Below are 17,740 nucleotides of genomic sequence, written 5' to 3'. Positions count from 1 at the left end.
TCCAACTTATATAGTCTTTCAGTGTAATGATGAAAACAATGCTAATTCTTAATGAAAACAATGCTAATAAAATATTTTTAAATGAAAAAAAGATGAAACTAAGGATGATATGCCATCTTTCTAATCACTGTAATAAAATACCAGACAGAAACAGTGGAAGTAAGGAAGAATTTACTTTGCTCATGGTTTCAGAGGTTTCTGTCCATTACAATGGAAACAGAGTGGTACATATCTTGGCAACCAGGAAGTAGAGAGACAGACAGAATGCCTGTGCTGAACGTCTTTCTCTTTTCCCTCTTTATTCTATGCTGGCCTCAGCATGTGGAATGATGGTGTCCATATTCAATATGGGTGCTGCCAAAGGGACACTATAGTGTCCATATTCAGAGTGAATCTCCCCCACCCACCCAGTATCTCTAGAAGTGCTCTTACAGAAACACCCAGAAGCGTGCTCCACTAATGTCCTAGATGCTCCTCCATCTAGACAAGCTGAAAAATCAAGATTAACCCATAGATAGAAGGCAGGTCGGTAGGTACCTGATATTGAGGATGGGACAAGGGTAATAGGACCAACTGCAGAAGGTATGGTGGGATGCTTCAGGATTCCTGAAGTTTCCTGAAACTTGCTTGTGGTGATGGTTGTACAGCTTACCAGAACTCATGGAATTGTTTACTTGAAATTGGTGCATTTTAGGATCTGTAAGTTATTCCTCAAAACATTGAAGCAATAGATAAATTAACATAATTAATTCTGATTGCATACTATCAGAATTTAATTTTTCTTTATTTAGGAAGCACCCTACAATCTTGAGTATCTTCCAAATAAATATCTTCCCACCAAGTCTGTGTGGTAAAGAAAGAAGTAGAGTATTCAGTCAGGTTCGGTCCTCCCCACTGTGTGCCTTAACACCTGGAAGAATAGACTTTTATCATGCTGATCACTGTTACTCATTAACTGGTGAGCTGCCACACCCATCTTCCCCCATACAGTGTTCATAGTAGGTCTGTACCAGGAGAAGTTCTCTATCCCACCTGGTCACATGCCTGTGAATAAAAGGTCCTTCCTTGTCCATAGAGTTACTTAGTCTTTGCTAGCTCCTTGACAAAATGGTTATTCAATAGTCTGTAGAAGGGTGAGGTGGACAATCAGTGGTGGACTTGGTGTTCTTCTTACTAAGGAATCAGCAAACTGTTACTAAACTGTACATATTCATATCCAGATGTAGTTTTGTGTCTATATTTGAAGTTGCAATTATTAGGCCAATAACATACTTATTCTTTTATTTACCCTATAAGTAATTAAGTGTCCACATTGTGCCAACATTTTACTAGGGTCTGGGTATGAATACAGTAGTTACTCCAACAATGGTTAGAACTTGGCTTCCAACAACTGTTTTCTGTAGCTCGGGCAGAAGTTCTTAAGGATGTCTTTGAAGACTGTGTATAGATTTGAAGATCAGGAATTTTATAGCAATTAGAGTTTCAAAGTTTGGTCATTTGTTTCGTGTATGAAATGAAGTACAGCAACTTAAAATGCTTTTCCTTCTAGAGTAGAGGGAAAGGTTTTGGAAAAGGAAATTCCAGCCCCACCCCTGAGCTCTTTATTTTCCTGAGTAAATCTTCCAATTGTCAGCTCAATCAGTAAGTAAGCACATAGCAGCTTCTCTAAACCCTCTGCTGAGACTCGCTCAAGGAGGGACAGCGGCAAGGTATTTTGTTAATCCTGTTAGCTTGAGAGAGTAGAAGGAGGGAAACTCAGGAAATAAATCATATAAAAATATGAGAACAATAGGAAAAAAACTTGTCCTACTGGTTGATTTCCTGTTCTGCCTAATACTTGTGGAATGCGGTCATCTCTTCTCTGGATGTTTAATATAACAAGAAAGTTCAAAGTTGTGAGTCTTTCTTAATAAAGATTCTCTTTTTATCTGTTGTGCTCTCATGCTAAAACTTCTGTCCTCTCAGAAATGTAAAATTAAAGAAAATGGCACAGTAAGAGTCAGTTGCAAATTCTGAGGAGTAACATTTTTAAATGGAAGCACTAGTTATATTTCCAGAATTTCAACTGAAAGTATAAAACCCAGTAACTTTTTGTCTTTTAGTGGTCATAGCTCCCTAAGGAGGCTGCTTTTTGCAGAATGTGGCCAAGTTTTGAAGAACAGAAAGTTGTAGGAACCTGAAATATATTCTAGTTTTAAAAGAAACTACTTAAGCCGGGTGTGGTGGCGCACGCCTTTAATCCCAGAACTTGGGAGGCAGAGGCAGGTGGGTCTCTGTGAGTTCAAGGCCAGCCTGGTCTACATAGTGAGTTCTAGGACAGCTGGGGCTACAGGGAGACCCTGTCTCAAAAAAAGACCAAAAAAAAAAAAGTACTTAAAAACTTTAAAATGTTTGCTTGTTAGATTTAGTTTCTGGGTTACAAATATTCTTTTATCTGATTGAAAGAACATCGGTTGTTAAAGCAGTCTTGCCACTTAAAAAGTTGCACTCTAGCAACTATCAGAAGGCAGAAAAGACAGTTTGCTGCTTTTTAGTAAGTCTGGTAATGATAGACAGATAGAAAATAATGGACTAAAACGATACTCTCAGATAATCTCCAGGTTTCCTTTTTTCTTCTGAACATTGTTATCTTGAAAACAAAGTGATTTAAAAAAAAAAAAAAAAACAACTTAAAATTCTGCTTGAAAAAGTAGTAAGTTTAAATTCTTTGCAATTAGGAAAGGGTTTGCTTGACTGCAATTCCCATTACTCAAGGAAATGTCACTAATTTGTTAGATTTTCATGGCTAAATCCAAAAATAAGGCTGTCAGTTAATACACTCTTTGTGGGTGTGTGCATGACCACTTTCAGCCACAGTAGTTTACCAGGCTGCCTTGGTTCTCATCATGCGCCTCATTTCCGAGGGGCTCTGTCTAGCTCTCCTTACCGTGATCGCCTACCCCCAAGTACTAGAGTCTCACAGTGGCTAAGAGCAGATCTGGACAAGACAGAAACCCAGGATTAGTGCTTATGGCTCCTGAGTTCCCTCCTCCTGATGCCCAAAGCTCCTGTCTAGTCACCAAATTGTATGTCTATAAAGGACTTTTCCACAGTCTAGACTAGCAAAGGTTAAGTTTATGTCTGCTTTAATTTTTATCTAGTCAACATAATGGCTTCCATCCATGACAAGTACAGTTGTCACTTCTGATACCCCAGATGGGTGAGCTTAATAACTCCCGCATCAAACAAGTCAGTGAAATCGGTTTGATAGGGTAAAGTGCTTGGAAAACCTCCTAAATAAAACTGGTCCTAAAAGCACACTGGTTCCCAAGGGAAATTCTAAGTAAATCCCCTCAATTTCATTTCTTCCTGCAAGTAAATGAATACATCACAGCTCTTTCAAGGATTGAAAACTAGACTGTGCTGTGGAAAACTCAGTAAATGCTATTCTTCTATTTTTAAGGAGGTTTAATATAAACAGTTCCTCAACTCCAGTCATGGGATGATTTAATGGCAGCATATGGTACCATGCCGAAGTGGTGGTGTGTTGAAGACAGCTCAGGTTTAGACTCAACTTGTTCCATTTCAAGGAATCTTGCAAGGCAGTTGCTATCAATTTTGCAAGTTCACAAATGACTTGTGTGTGCCTCCCTCTCTCCCCAGTGCACCCAAACCAGTGGTTAAACATTTACCAGGGTATCACAAGATGAAAGATCCAGAAGCAAAATTGGGGCCAATGGGGCCAATGCTGATGATGAAGAGGTAGATGACTTCCTGAGATGGGCACTCATCTTCTTTAGATTTCAGTAACTTCCCTGGAAAGAGTAGTCTACGGAGAAATGTCCGTGCTTTTCAGATGACATTAAATGTTCCTAGCATCCAACTCTAAACCCATGAGAACAACACCAGAACTGTTGGTAAGACCATGTGAGTTCAGTAAGGCAGGAGCAAGGCAGCTGGGAAGGAAATTATGTTATCTTAAAATATTTTGTTTTGTTTTGTTCTTGATACAGAGTCTTATTCTGATCTCAAGCTGGCCTGGAACTTACTGGGTAGCCTAGGAGGGCCTAGGTGGTAGTCTTTCCACCTTAGCCTCCAAAGTGCTGGGATTTCAGGTGTAAGCCACCATGGCTGGCTTTAAAATACTCTTGCTATTTTGCATGTTCTAATCTTTATGTTTTGACCTTAAAATGAGACTTGGCAGTTACTGTAGACTTTTTCTACATGCATTGGTATAACTTGTTAGCTATGATAAAAAGCCATTCAAGCACTAAGACCCATCAGAAGTTTTAGAAGCAGAATATTTCACCCTTTAAAAAAAACTTTAGCGTATGCTTCCTACAGTTTCTCTGACGTACTTCAAGGATAATGTAATGGGACTGGAAGAGTTTCAGAGAAAAATATGTAACTTCATCACAGATTATCAAAATCCCAGATGAGGCTATCAAGTATATACATTAGTGAATCATGAAACATCTTGAAGAAGGTAAATACGGTTGTATTAAGCAAATCCTGAAAAAACTAGAACCACAGAGCCACCTCCTAGATGCTTGAAATAAGACTTTGTAGAAGAAAAACCCATGCTATTGTTTCTCAAGGGAAAGAAGAATAGCAAAAGTAATATTGTACCACAGAGTTTAGCTTCTATCATTTTAAACGGATTCTATTATGAGCTTTCAGTGTCCAAGATTTACTATGTTTTCTCTGGACAATGACTTCCTTTATCGGATGAGCTCTGCCAGTAGGCACAATAGAGGCCTCCCCTCTTAACCTACACAAATATTTTGCTTGTTTGTTTCTTAAGGCAGTTGGGGTTGGCTGGATTGTACAAATTAGAACTCACATTTTGGTTAAGTCCTCAGTTTCATTTGAAAACATTCAGGGTTTCTTGGAGTTGAGGTATAGCTCCGTGACAGAGAGCCTGCCTGGCATGGGAATAGCCCCCAGGGTTCAAGTCCCTGCTCCTCAAAAATAATCATGGTTTCTTTACTATGGCCGAGGCAAAAGGAAGTAAATAAGTGATACCAATTTTTAAAGAAAAGAATTTTCCCAGTGACAGAAGCTGAGGGTCTGTGTGTGAAGAAGTGGTCCGTCTACTTGATTATGATGAAACAAGCAAGAATCTCTCAAAAAACTAAAACAAGGCCCTGTATGATCTAAAATTAAGGAAAAATGATTTTTATGTTTAAAGTTTTATAACTGAGAGTATCTTGTGAATAGTTATTTTTATAGTTCAGAATTGTTTAGGGTAAATTACAAAAGAAATATGACATAAATAATCTAAATATATTGTATTTTTAAAGCTTTTTAATGAAATACATATATTCCACAAAGGTATGCACAGAAGTCATCATCTATAGTTCAATGAATTTTTATAAACAGAGCCTGTTTATGAATCTACCTTGCTGCTGAATGTATCAAACATAAATACACATATGTATTCACACAGATATATACATATTATATATAATATATATAATCTAGATTGCTCATCTTGCTAACCGTCAACTACAATGACCAAGTATTTGTTTTCATAGTTTTAAGGAACTTGAAAGTTAATAGAATTTTTTTTCTTTTTGAGTCAGGGTCTTCCTGTAGCCCCAGCAGGCCTGGAACTCACCATGTAGACCAGGCTAGCCTGAATCTCACAGAGCTCCACTTGCCTCCTCCTCCCAAGTGCTGGGATTAAAGGCCTGAGCTACCATGTCGTTTTTAATAGGATATTTTGAGAGGGTAGTTTAACTTTTAGGCATACTACTTTGCCAAATATTGTTACAGTTGTTTTCACCCTTAGACTGTTTTAAACAACTTACTTTGTGATTCTTTCGAAGTGTAGGAGAGGTGAGCAACCTAGAGTTTAGGAGGTAGAGAGCAAAATGTACATATTTAGTTGACCTCATACATAGACTCATCATTAAACTGTTGTCCAACCTGCAGCCATTAATGTTGGGTGTGTTTTTTTCATTAGTATAGTATTTGTTGAAAGGAAGGTAATTGTTAAAGTGAGAAAAACACTGTGCAATGACCTATCTAACAGTGCTGTAATACTGCAAACAATATAAGGAAGGAACTACCTTTAAATAAACAAATTTTCCTAAATGTAGTACCGTGACTAAATACTTTAATGCTTTTTTTTCTTAGGCCTAGAGGATCATTTGACATTGAACCTTTGCAATTAAAGAGGAGTATTCCGATGGCCTGGGTGGCCTCCTGCCCCAGGGGGTGCGGGCACTGTGCCCCTGCTGTGCCGCTGGACCAGCTCCCAGCATCTTGGTGCTCCCTCACTCCCCCTCCTCCGCTCCGAGTCTTCCTCGCCCCCCTCTTTTCTCCCCGTGACCCCTGACCCCAGCTAATCTGCATAGAGGAATGACAGGCATCCGCTGGGCTGGATCCGCCGCGCCGGCTGCGGCCGGCCGGGCTGGGAGACCCAAGCCGGGAGAAAGTGAGGGGACCCGGCGGCGCGGAGCGCGGGAGGCCGCCAGTCAGCGGACCGATGAGCGGAGCACCGGAGCGGCCCCGTGAGCGCCGGAGCGGGCCCCGCCACCCCGGTCATGGGCCAGACCTCGGTGTCCGCGCCGTCCCCGCAGCCCGGCAGCGGTGAGTGGCCGGGGCAGGCCGGGGCAGGCCGGGCTCGGACCCGGGCGCCAGCCTTTGTCGGGGACAGTGGAAAGCCTGCTGGGATCCGCCGAGGGGACCTTAAAGGCGCAGGCCCCACGACATGCCTCGGGCTTTGATTTTTCTCCAAGTGACTTGCGAGCCAGAAAGTTACTAGAAACGCCATTTGCGTATGAGTCTGTTTTCAAAAACGCGAAACTTAGAGAGCAACAGAAACATGCCCACGGTTTTTTTTTTTTTTTCCCCCCCCCCCCCCCCCCCCAGTATTTATGCTTGGCTTTCGAACAGACTAGAATGGAATTCTTTCAAGCTTGTCAACTGATTTATGGTTTGTTATTCGGAGTAGAAGTGCGGATTGCTTTCTCCTTCCCTGGCAGGACGCTGAATATTTAATAACTACCCCAAAATTTGTACTTGTTTCAAATGATGCTTGTTTTGTTTATGTTAGACACATAAGCATAAAGTTGAGGGAAACCTATTTTTGAGGGGTGAAGTTCTTTTGGTGGAAATGCACGTAACGTTTCTGAACTACAGTGTCCTGTTTTAAAAGTTTCTTTTATCTATTTAAAAAAAAAAAAAAAAAAGGAAGGAAGGAAGGTAAGCTGGCCTCCTGCCAGTGCTATAGGGATAAACAATTGTTTGTTTGCTTCCCATGTGATTGGATTATGAGATAAATTTACAAGATAATTATTTTGAGGTTTTCCCATCAACGATATGTAGAAAATAGCCTCACAGAGTCCATGTGTGTGTGTGTATTGTGCATTGAGGTATGGTCTAATGAACTCTTAACTTTTACAGACATCATCTACAGGGTCTCATAGAAAGGAAGTTAGAAGGCACAGAGGAAGGTTTAGGAGCCCTTCCAGGATGTCTAATGCAGATAGCATTCTGTGTCTCACACCCTGCCCACAAGTTTGTTAGGATTGTACAGTTTATTCCCTGGATCTCAAACTTTGCTGGGCTTGAGGCTGGTGCGGAAGAATCACCTCTCAGCCTGGGAGAGAAAGCGGGATCCAAGAAGCCGCCCATGCCTTCCCTCCCTGAATGCTGATGTGGGCCCCGGCTCTCCTGTTGGTGGCTATGGAGCAATTGGGGGAGGCGGGGACTTGTGGAGTGAGTTGATAACGATTTTAGTTAGAATACTATTTGGTCCAAATAAGACTGGATTTATTCTGTCTTATTTTAAAGCAGTGTGATAGTTTTCATCTTGAGCAACAGTTACATTTTTGTTTCTGTATTGGCAGAGATAGAATCAAACCATTACTCCAGTGCAACTGGTATGCAGGAAGTAGTGTCCTCAATTTCCTTCTTTTTATCCCAAAATATTACTAGGTGAATTATGGAAAAGTCAATTTTGCCTTTAAAGAAATCAAGGAATATTACACAAGAGAAATCTAAGAAGCAAGTAACATCTTAAAATGTGAACATTCTGCCTCTTAGTACACACACACACACACACACACACACACACACATACACACACACAAACTCCCTCCCCTGCCAAAGTGCACTAAGGTCTAATAAAGTGAACAATCATTTGGCAAGATCATGCAATCTATTTAAATAAAAAGTGGCTTAAACAAAATGTTATGCTTCATCAAGAAAGGCATTTTAGAGAACTGTCCCACAGAACAGTATAATATTAAAATAGCAGGTGCTCGGTTCAGTGAAATACAAGTTTTAAATTGAAATGACTAATCCATACATCATGAATAGAGATTTTTCTTGTTTTGGGAATGGTAGTGGTTATAATCTTGTAAAAGTGGAGCAATTTTCTCCTAGTGTCCACTTAGGATGAAGTTACTGTTAGAGTTACTTTATTTCCCAGAAGTTTCGCCATGACCTTCTAAATGAAAACAAAAAACTAAAACACAACAAGATTGGCTCAATTTTATATTGACATCTGTGTCCTTTTGAGTCTGAAAATGACAAACCCTGTGTTCTTTCAAGGGCTCACTTCTTTTTAGCTTACTGTGTAGCTCTAGCTGGCCTAGAACTCCCTGTGTAGATCAGGCTGGCCTTGAACTCATATAGCTCCACCAGCCTCTGCCTCCCAGTGCTGGGATGAAAGGTGTGTGCCACCATGCTTAGCTTCCAGGTGCGGTTTGATCCCAACCATCCACCGTTTGTAGCAGCCAATGGGATTATGGTGGTGAAATGATTCCCATATTAAATGCTTAGGGGAGGAAGGTCTGTGGGAGTCTCTAGCACAGTTCCGGAATTCATATTTACCACTTGACTCAAGGTTTTGTAAAAATTTTCACTGTTGCCAGAAATCAGCTTACTTCCCCCACTTTTTGACTTGAAGTTCTCCAGAGCCTTTCAGCTTAAGGCTGTGTCTTTCTCTCAGCAATTAGACTCCTTCACTTCTTTTAAAAGCACCTTTATTAGTGTATAACTCACATGCCATAACATTTCTCATTGAAAGTGTACAGTTCATTGTTTTTGGTATATTGTTTGCACAGCTATCACCCTCTTTCCCTCTAATAAACACGAATCTACTTTATAGCTCTATAGATTTGCTTATTTGGAACATCTCATGTAAATGGAATCATAATGTGTGGGGTTTTATGACTGGATTTCTGAAGTTGGCTAAATGTTTTTAAGGATCGTCTGTTCTGTCGTACAAGCCACTATTTTGTCTGGGTTATTTCTACTCTTCTGGCTACTATGAATAACACTGCTTGAACTTCATGCAGATGTTGCTGGTGAAGGTTTTACAGTCTGTAAATAGGAGTGGAAATGCTGGGTCATCTGATAGGATTAATCTTTTAAGGAAGCGCAGTGTTCTCGAGTAGCTGGTTGCACACTCTACTTTCCCTCTGGCAGGTATGAAAGTTCCCATTTCTCCACATTCTTGCCTAACTTTTGTTATTGTCTTCTGTTTTCCTTTAACCATACTTTTGGATATTGATTTGCTTTTCTCAGATCCCTAATAACGTGTATGATTTGAAAATATTTTCTTACAGTCTCTGGACTTCAAGTGGATGGTGTAATTTAAAGCTCAGATTGTAAAAGTCTTGATGATGTTCTGTTTATCTTTTCTTTGGTTGCTGGTTTTTGGTGTCACATATAAGAAACTGTTGCCTAATGAAAGGCAAGAAAATTTGTCTTTGTTTTCTTCTAATGGTTCTATAGTTTGGACTCATACATGTATGTAAGTGATATATTTTGAGTTAATTTTTATGTGTGGTACAGTGTGGGTTTCAGCTTCATTCTTTGACTTATAGATATCAGGTTGTTCTAGCACCTTTGTGGAAACGGTGATTCTTGGGCTGGAGAGTTGGCTCAGCGGATAAGAGCACTGGCTGCTCTTGCAGAGGCCATAGGTTTGATTCCCAGCACCCACATGGTAGCTAACAACCATCCATAGCTCCAGTTCCAGAGGATCCAACACTCTCTTCTGACCTCCAAGGGCATTGCACAACACCGGTGCTCTTACATACATGCAGGCAATACATTCATACACATAAAATAAAAATAAATAAATAAAATATTTTTAAAAAGAAAAGGTGATTCTTTTCTCCACTGCACTGGTTTGGCTAGAGCCACTGAACCCCAGAGATCTGCCTGACTCTGCATCCTCAGTGTCAGGATTACAGGTATGTGCCACCACGCCTGGCATTTTTTTGTGGGTTCTGGGGATTGAACTCAGATCCTCATGCTTGTGGTACAAGCGCTTTACTGACTTAGCTGTCTACCCAGCCCCTCTTTCCACACTTTGTAGTTTTCTGTGTATAGGTCTTATCTTCCCTTGTTGAATTTATCCTGTACTTTATGTTTCTGATGCCATTATAAAGTTGCCAGGTGTGGTGGTGGACACCTTTAAAACCAGTATTCTGGGGAGACAGATGCAGGCGGATCTCTGTGAGATCAAGGCCTGACTTTTCTACATACTGAGTTCCAGGCCAGTTGAGGCTACAGGGAGACCTTGTCTTTAAAAGACCAAAAATAAAAGGGGGGAGGGGGTCTCTATTATTCCTAGTTTATGAGTTTCTTTACCATGAACATATTGGATTTTGTCAAAGGCCTTTTGTTTTTCTATTAAGATGCTCATGTGAATTTTGATTTTCATTCTATTAAATATGTGACTTTGATATTGGAGCATTAAACTAACCTTGCCTTCCTGGGATAAATTTCACTTAGGTATGATGTACAATCTGTTTTGTATAATGCTGGATATTAGGCTTGTTAGTGCTTTATTGGGGATTGGATTCTTTATTTCTAAGCACAGTCAAACCAGGTATGCCTTCAAGTCAGAAGGTTCCAGTACCCTCTGGCCTCATGCCCAAGGAGAGTTGAGACTTCTAATTTTTCTTGCCAAGAACAGAATATGGTAGACTGAGCACAGGAAATATTTGTTGAATATATAAATGAATCAACAAATACTCTCAGTGAACAGTTAGACTACTTTAAGCCAACAATTATATGAATGAAAGATGTGTATTGTTTTTTATTCTTTTTTTTAACTTTAAGAATTATGTTAGTCTGGCTCCATTGTGTGAAGGGCAGTGTCTTAATCAATTAGCTATTTCTTCTCATCTTTTTAACCTCTCCCCATCTGCATTGTGCCACAGACCTGCTATTGGCTACTCTGCCTTAGCCATTAGGTTGAAAGGTCAGAGGATGCCCTGTTCCCATTTTTAGGAAATAGAGAACAAATGAATAAAGTATGCAGGTTGTGCTAGATTGTGATAAAAGCCATATCTGCCTGCATTTCTAGGTTTCCAGGTTTTGTTGATGCCCCTATTCCTTATAAACCAGAAAGAGGAAGAAATCACAAAAACAAAATGTAAATAATATGCATGTAGTCAAAAGTCAGTCATGAAAAGATGGTTTAGTGTAACAATGAGTTTAGTTCCTTTTTAGTTCCCAGTCTGACTTCCTAATTATAACCCAGCACAAAAAGGTTTTAATTCTTTTGTGTGTTTATAAGACATAAACAAGACATTATAGTTACTGCTCTGCACTTTTTTTATGTCACATGACTTGAAAATATGTCCACATTAATCTCTTTAACTTTGTAAACAAGTGATATTTATCAAAATTTCTTTTGAAAGAATCCTATCCTTTTATATTATTCTGATATTTTTATATCTTTTCTAGGTTCTTTTGTTTATACGCACCATTATGAACAATGTTGAAATGAACATCCTTATCCAAACAAGTTGAACTACACATATCAGTTAAATTCCAGCTGCAGGATTTCTGGGTCAAAAGATTTTCTGTGTTTTATTTTGATAAACTTTGTCAAATTGCTCCCATTGAGGCCAACTAACTGTCGTTACTCACTATGAGAACTGTTATTCTTCTGGACTCTCCCACAACACTGCCTATCAGGGTCTTTCTTCCCCAGCACACTTTGTAAGAAATACCAGTCAGTCCCTCTGAGTGAGATAGGCATAAGGCTATATAGGCATATAGGCATAGGGCTTAATAAGTAGAATTAGGACTTAAGTTCCCACCCAGACTTTTGCCTAAGTGTCCTTGTGCAATAAAAATACTACACAACTGAACTTGGCGACAATGTTGTGCATAGCTTTTTTATAGCCTTTGTAAATCTCTGTGTGAAAAACTACATCTCATTTTGATATTGATTGAGTAAAGCTGGACATTTGAAGTTCTTTATTTTTGAATTGCCTCTTTGTAGCCTTTGGATATTATCATGGTTTCCTGCAGATTTGAGTATGAAGTTGACTAGCCTTTTAGACTTACTTGTTTGCAAATATGTTTGTCTTGCACTGTAAGTTTATTTATAGTAGTTTTCATAGAACAACTTTAAATCTTTTAGAGTTAAATTGATTAACTTATTTTTTCTTCTTATAAATTAAGTTTTCATAAAACATGACTTCTGCTGTTTGTCTCCTATTTGATCTGTAATTCATTCTGCCTTAAGATAAAAAGAATTGATATAGAAATTTTAAACACCTATATGGTAGACTCCTTCCCCCACAGTAATAAAAATCAAACCCTATCACCAGCTAATCAAAAAGGAAAATCATAAAACTGAGAAAAATATTTGTGTCATATATGGAAAATTATGGCTAACATACTCAATATAGTAAGAGCTCTCAAAAGTCAGTAAGAAAGGGGGTAAAAACTCAGAAAAACAAATAAAGAGTATGAACAAGCAATTTTCCAAAATATCTAATGGCTACAGTTGTGAGTGCACTATGAGCCAAGAACTGTCCTCAATACTTAATGGACTTACCACTTTACATATCTATATGTAATAACTAACTGCTGTCCCATTTTATAGATGTGGAAAACTTACGCACAAGGCTAAGTAACTGGTCCGTGATACTTGATCAAAGAAGACAAATAAGATATCAATTGCCCTATCAACATTTAAGCAATAAATGGAGAGGATGCCAGTTATCACCTATGAATTTAGCCAAGATTAAAATTAATGTTTCCCAGGGGAGGGCTATCTTGTGATGATTTAAGCTGCTATGTACCCTCAGGAGAGAAGTTTGACAATATATTCAAAGAACTTGCAAGGTCCATGTGCTCAGGCTTGGCAGTTATACTTCTGGAAGTACATTGTAAGGAAATTAATTGCTCACTGAAACAATCTTTATCAAAGCCCCAAATTGGAAGTAATGTAGTAGTCAAATGTTAAGAGATTTATGAAACTAATTATGATATTGCTGTGTAATAGAAAAGTCATTTAGGGACTGGGGAGATGGCTCAGTGGGTAAAGTGGTTGCTGTTCATGTGTGAGGACCTGAGTTTCTGCACACGCACACACACACACACAGAGGGAGAGAGAGAGAGAGAGAGAGAGAGAGAGAGAGAGAGAGAGAGAGAGAGAGATGAGAGAGAGAGAGAGAGAGAGAGAGAGAGAGAGAGAGAATGAATGAATGCTAAAATACTTTTAAAAAGGTGATTAAAAAATATCAAAACATGAAAAAGTAGGTTTCAAAGTAACACAGTTCTACTTAGAGGTATTGTGACTGTCACTGATCAAAGCCGTGGTTTTTATGTCCAGTGACATGGACCTCCACAAAAATTAAAGCATAAGCTGACACCAGGGCTGTATTAGCTTTCTCCAACTGCATGGACTCTGAGCTTGAAGTTCATGTGCCTGTTCTTTTTTAATTTATTGATGAAAAAAAAAAACACAATAGGTCCTAAGATAATCATCTTCCTTCCGGCTTAACTTTCTTCTTCCTCACTTTAAAGATAGAAAAGGAGCAGGAATTTTCATCATCACCTACTTCTCTTTGGCTCCTAACTTTAAATATTTGTAGCTTAAATTGATTTAATCTTCAAGAGTCTGAAAGCATTATACTCAGCAGATAAGTCCAGCTTCACCTTCTCTTAACGCAGTAGAAAAGGAGACAAACCTCCACTGGTGGTTTTGTAATTAAGCCTCTTTAATCCTAATAGAGGAAAAAAATTGCAACATGTTTTCCTTCCTCTGGGGACTTCAGTGTTAACAGGCTAACTGCGGGTCTCTATTCTTAGGAGAAAAGATTAATATTTACCAAAGACTCAACTGATGTAAAAGTGATATTGAGGTAAAAATAGTCTTAAGAAAATAAACACTTCTCATTCCACCTTCTATCCCCAATCTGAGGCAGAAGAACAAAAACACAAATCCACAGTGACCAGAAGGGAACAGACAAATAGCATTACTTACCAAAAGGTTGCCCTAATCATTATTATTTATATTTATAAACTACCTTTCCATTTATTTTTATTCAAGGGGCGGGATATTTTTATTCCTGCACCTTCTGGCAAGTTTAACACTGCAGTCCTTAATGCTAAGGAAATTTGGGTTGCAAGAGAGAGGACTGAAGTGCTCTTTTGCTGAAGAGTATCCTGGAAAGATGTGCTGGTATGTGCATAGTGGTAGATCCCTGCAAACGAGCTTGTTTTATGAGGGGATCTTAGGAGGGAGAAAAGAGTGGTCCTTTATCCAACCATCGGCTCCTGAACCAAAATTATTTGTAAGGTGTTCTGCAGAGCTGTGGGGAAGGGCCAAAATCCTACACAGACCTTACCTACAGGATGATTAATGGAGCTACACAGAAATGAAAGTTGAGGAACAGCTAGAGGACTGGGGACAGAAATCTGGGTGAGGAGCAGAGGGGTACTCAGTGAGGACACAAAAGATAGGAGGACAAGGCTGAAGACAGTGGGAACCACTGAAGATGTCTTTGATCATCCAATCAGAGAAATTGTTACAATGTTGCTTTAGGACAGTGTTTCAAGGGGACTCAAATGCCTGCTGCTCGTGTATAGGTTTCACAGGGACAACTGAGGGCAGAACCAAGAACAGTACAGTAATCCAGGAAGGCTATTGGGATGCGTGTTCATGGGAGTAGCTGGAGAAGTGGGAAGTGTGTCACCCAGATTTGAAGCTGCAAGTCTGACTTCTTGTTCCAGGGCTAATATGCATTGCTCACTTGACACGTTTGCTTGAATACATCCTAGACATCTCAGAGGTAGCATACCTAAACAGAAGACTTGATTTTATACCCCACACTGGTGCGTCCCTGGACTTTATGCATGTCACTAAATGGTGCACACAAGCATTCGCTCACTGCAGCCTGAAGTCTAGGAGTCATCATGTTATAGATTCATTAGCATTCCTCCAACTCACATCTCCAGCCAGTCTCTTCATTCTGGCTCTCCTGCCACCCACTAAGCCCTGGGGGTCCATTACCTGGACAACTGCAGTAGATTACAGCTGGTCTCTTGCTCCCTTCTGCAGTTCATTTCCTGCACAACAGCTAAAGTAAGTTTATAAAGCATACATCATGTTACTCCCCAACTCAAACCCTTCCTGTCTTCTTATTGCACTTAGAGTGAAATCCAGGTTCCACAGTCTAGCCCTCAAGCCCCAATCCTACATGATCCCTGCCACCTCTGTGGGGCCTTATCTCCCACCACCTTGCCCCTCTCCTGTCTGGTGCTGTAATCTTTGCCTTTTTCAGTCTTCAGATTCCATCTTGGTCATCCCCAGAGACCTCTGCAGTCATGACTCCTGTTCAAGACTCTCGTGCCCTGGCTCCTTGGTTCAGCACCAGCATTCCAGAATCTTAGAGATCTTCTTGCCCATGCCTCTCCAGAGTAGCCCACCCATCGGCAGTCACAGCCCTCTATTCTCTCATGACATTTCCCACTCAGACTGTCTTGCTTAGGTTTATTCTGTTCATTGTTTCCTTTCCCCAGACCATAAGCTCCACCAGCTAAAAGATAGTATCTCTCTTGTTGAGCAATGTATCTGCTTGTTCCTAGCTCTGTGCCTGACACAAAACCTCTCTGTGGACTAGCTCTGGCCAGGTCATGTATTCCCAAAGCATTAGGAATGGAGTAGAAACGTCAGAAGCATCTAAGAAATGTGGAGTGGTTTACACCAATTCTGTGGCGTGTGTCGCTGATCTCTAAACAGCTGCTTACACTGGCACTTTGTCATTCAGCCCCACATATCTTCTGAGATGTGACTCTTCTTCTGCCTTCACCCCCAATGCATTTGTTCGAGCCTCCATTTCCTTGTCTGTCCAACATGACATTTATTGACACTTTTGATTATCTCAGGTGTCCATATGACTTTGAAAAAACGTACGACAAATGAGCCTTGATTGTTTTTTTAAATTTTAGTTATTATTTTTTATTTTATGTCTATGAGTGTATTGCCTGCATGTGTGTAAGTGCACTCATGTCATGCAATGCCCATAGAGGTTAGAAGGTGTCAGATCCCAGGAACTAGAGTTACAGACTGTTGTTGGTTGCCATGTGGGTGCTGGGAATCGAACCTGGATCCTCTGTAAGAACAGCCAGTGCTCTTAACCATTGAGCCACCTCTCCAGCCCCGAGCCTTGATTGTTTTTACACTCCTGCGTAGCTGTTGTTTCCCTCCTGGCCTTTTCATTTGTGGATTTGGTGTCTTATATTCTTGTCCTCATACCTTTCCCTAGCTGTGTAAATTGTTTCTTCCTATGTTCAAACTCTTGGGGGTTTTCCCTCAGTTTGGTCTGAAGAGGTTTACCAGTGGATCTTTGCCCTCTTCCATTTGGACTAGATTTCATGTAATCCTGCTACCCAAATGGTTGCCTTGGGATCTCTCTGGCACCAGGCCCTGGGGTTCCTTCCTCCTCCTTCCTGGATTGATTCTCTAGATTGCTAGATTCCCATGACTTTCCCCCTTCTCTTCTTCCTGGATCTATTCCTTCATTTTGGCAGTGCATACAAACAGCATCTTGAGGAAGGCTCATGGGGCATATATTTCTTTGAGTTCTTGTATTAGAAAGCCTTCCCTTTGGTTTCATGGTTGGTTGATAGCTTGGCTGGAGCTTAAGGTAGCAAAACAAATTTACTGTAATAAGCCCAAACACCCGCCATCACTTACAATTAATCGTGATCGTCATTTTCCTCTTATGCAGAAAAACCTATTTTTTTCTTCTGAGCAAATAGCTTTTTAACTCATCTCAAAAGACTTTCCTGGATGATTATCATATGAGATCTCAACTTTGACCTGGCTTATTGCATTGATCAAAAATGTTTTTATGAAACTTTAAGTCTTTTGGATAAGGAGACTAATTTAAAAAATATGTTTACTGTGATAATAATGTGCTGACTTTTTAAAGGATTTTCCTTTAAACTCTGTGTATGATTTTTGCAATTTCCCTGTACTTTGGGATTTTTATTTGAAAGGTACCATTATCTTTTCAGAGGCCAGTCAGGTCCTGGTGGAGTTTTGGTGTGTTACACTCAGAGGGGTGGCATTTCATAAATTCATCCACATGTGAGAGTACCCTAGTGTGCTTCGCAAAAAATGGGGATTATTATTTAATTTAATTTTATGTGTATGCATGTTTTGCTTGTATGCATGTAAGTATACCACATGCATGCACTGCCCACAGAGGCCAGAAGACAGTGTCAGATCCCTGGAACTAGAGTTACTGACAGTAGATAGCTGCCATGTGGGTGCCAGAAACTGAACCCAGGTCCTGTACAAGAGCAGACAGTGCTCTCATCGAGCCCCCTAGGTTTCATTTTTTAGATCAGCAAAATCAGAATCTTTTGGAGAGGTATCTTAATCTTTCAATAGACTTTCTAGAAGACTTTTGAAGTAAGGCATTTTCTGGAAAATAAATTCTAGATAACAGTATTTGAAAGGTGGCTTCAAGTAAAA

The 17,740-nt window shown here is 39.9% G+C and overlaps 1 protein-coding gene across 5 annotated transcripts in view; it reads left to right on the top strand.

Moving 5' to 3' along the window:
* Phactr2 (phosphatase and actin regulator 2) overlaps positions 1–17,740 on the top strand; it is a 309,714-nt gene that overhangs the window by 175,767 nt on the left and 116,207 nt on the right. Inside the window, exon 1 of one of the 5 annotated variants that reach the window (XM_029561958.1) lies at positions 6,356–6,576. The exons of the other annotated variants lie outside the window; for them this stretch is intronic. Coding sequence (XP_029417818.1) covers positions 6,531–6,576 — 46 coding nt within the window. The 5' untranslated portion in view covers positions 6,356–6,530. Of the gene's footprint in view, positions 1–6,355; positions 6,577–17,740 lie in introns of those variants that run through there. 5 annotated transcript variants of the gene reach the window in all.

The sequence above is a fragment of the Nannospalax galili genome, unplaced genomic scaffold (assembly GCF_000622305.1).
Source record: "Nannospalax galili isolate Female #2095 unplaced genomic scaffold, S.galili_v1.0 scaffold154, whole genome shotgun sequence".
Lineage (NCBI taxonomy): Eukaryota > Metazoa > Chordata > Mammalia > Rodentia > Spalacidae > Nannospalax > Nannospalax galili.
Note: the sequence above shows the minus strand (reverse complement) of the source record. Positions and strands in the feature narration are given on the sequence as shown.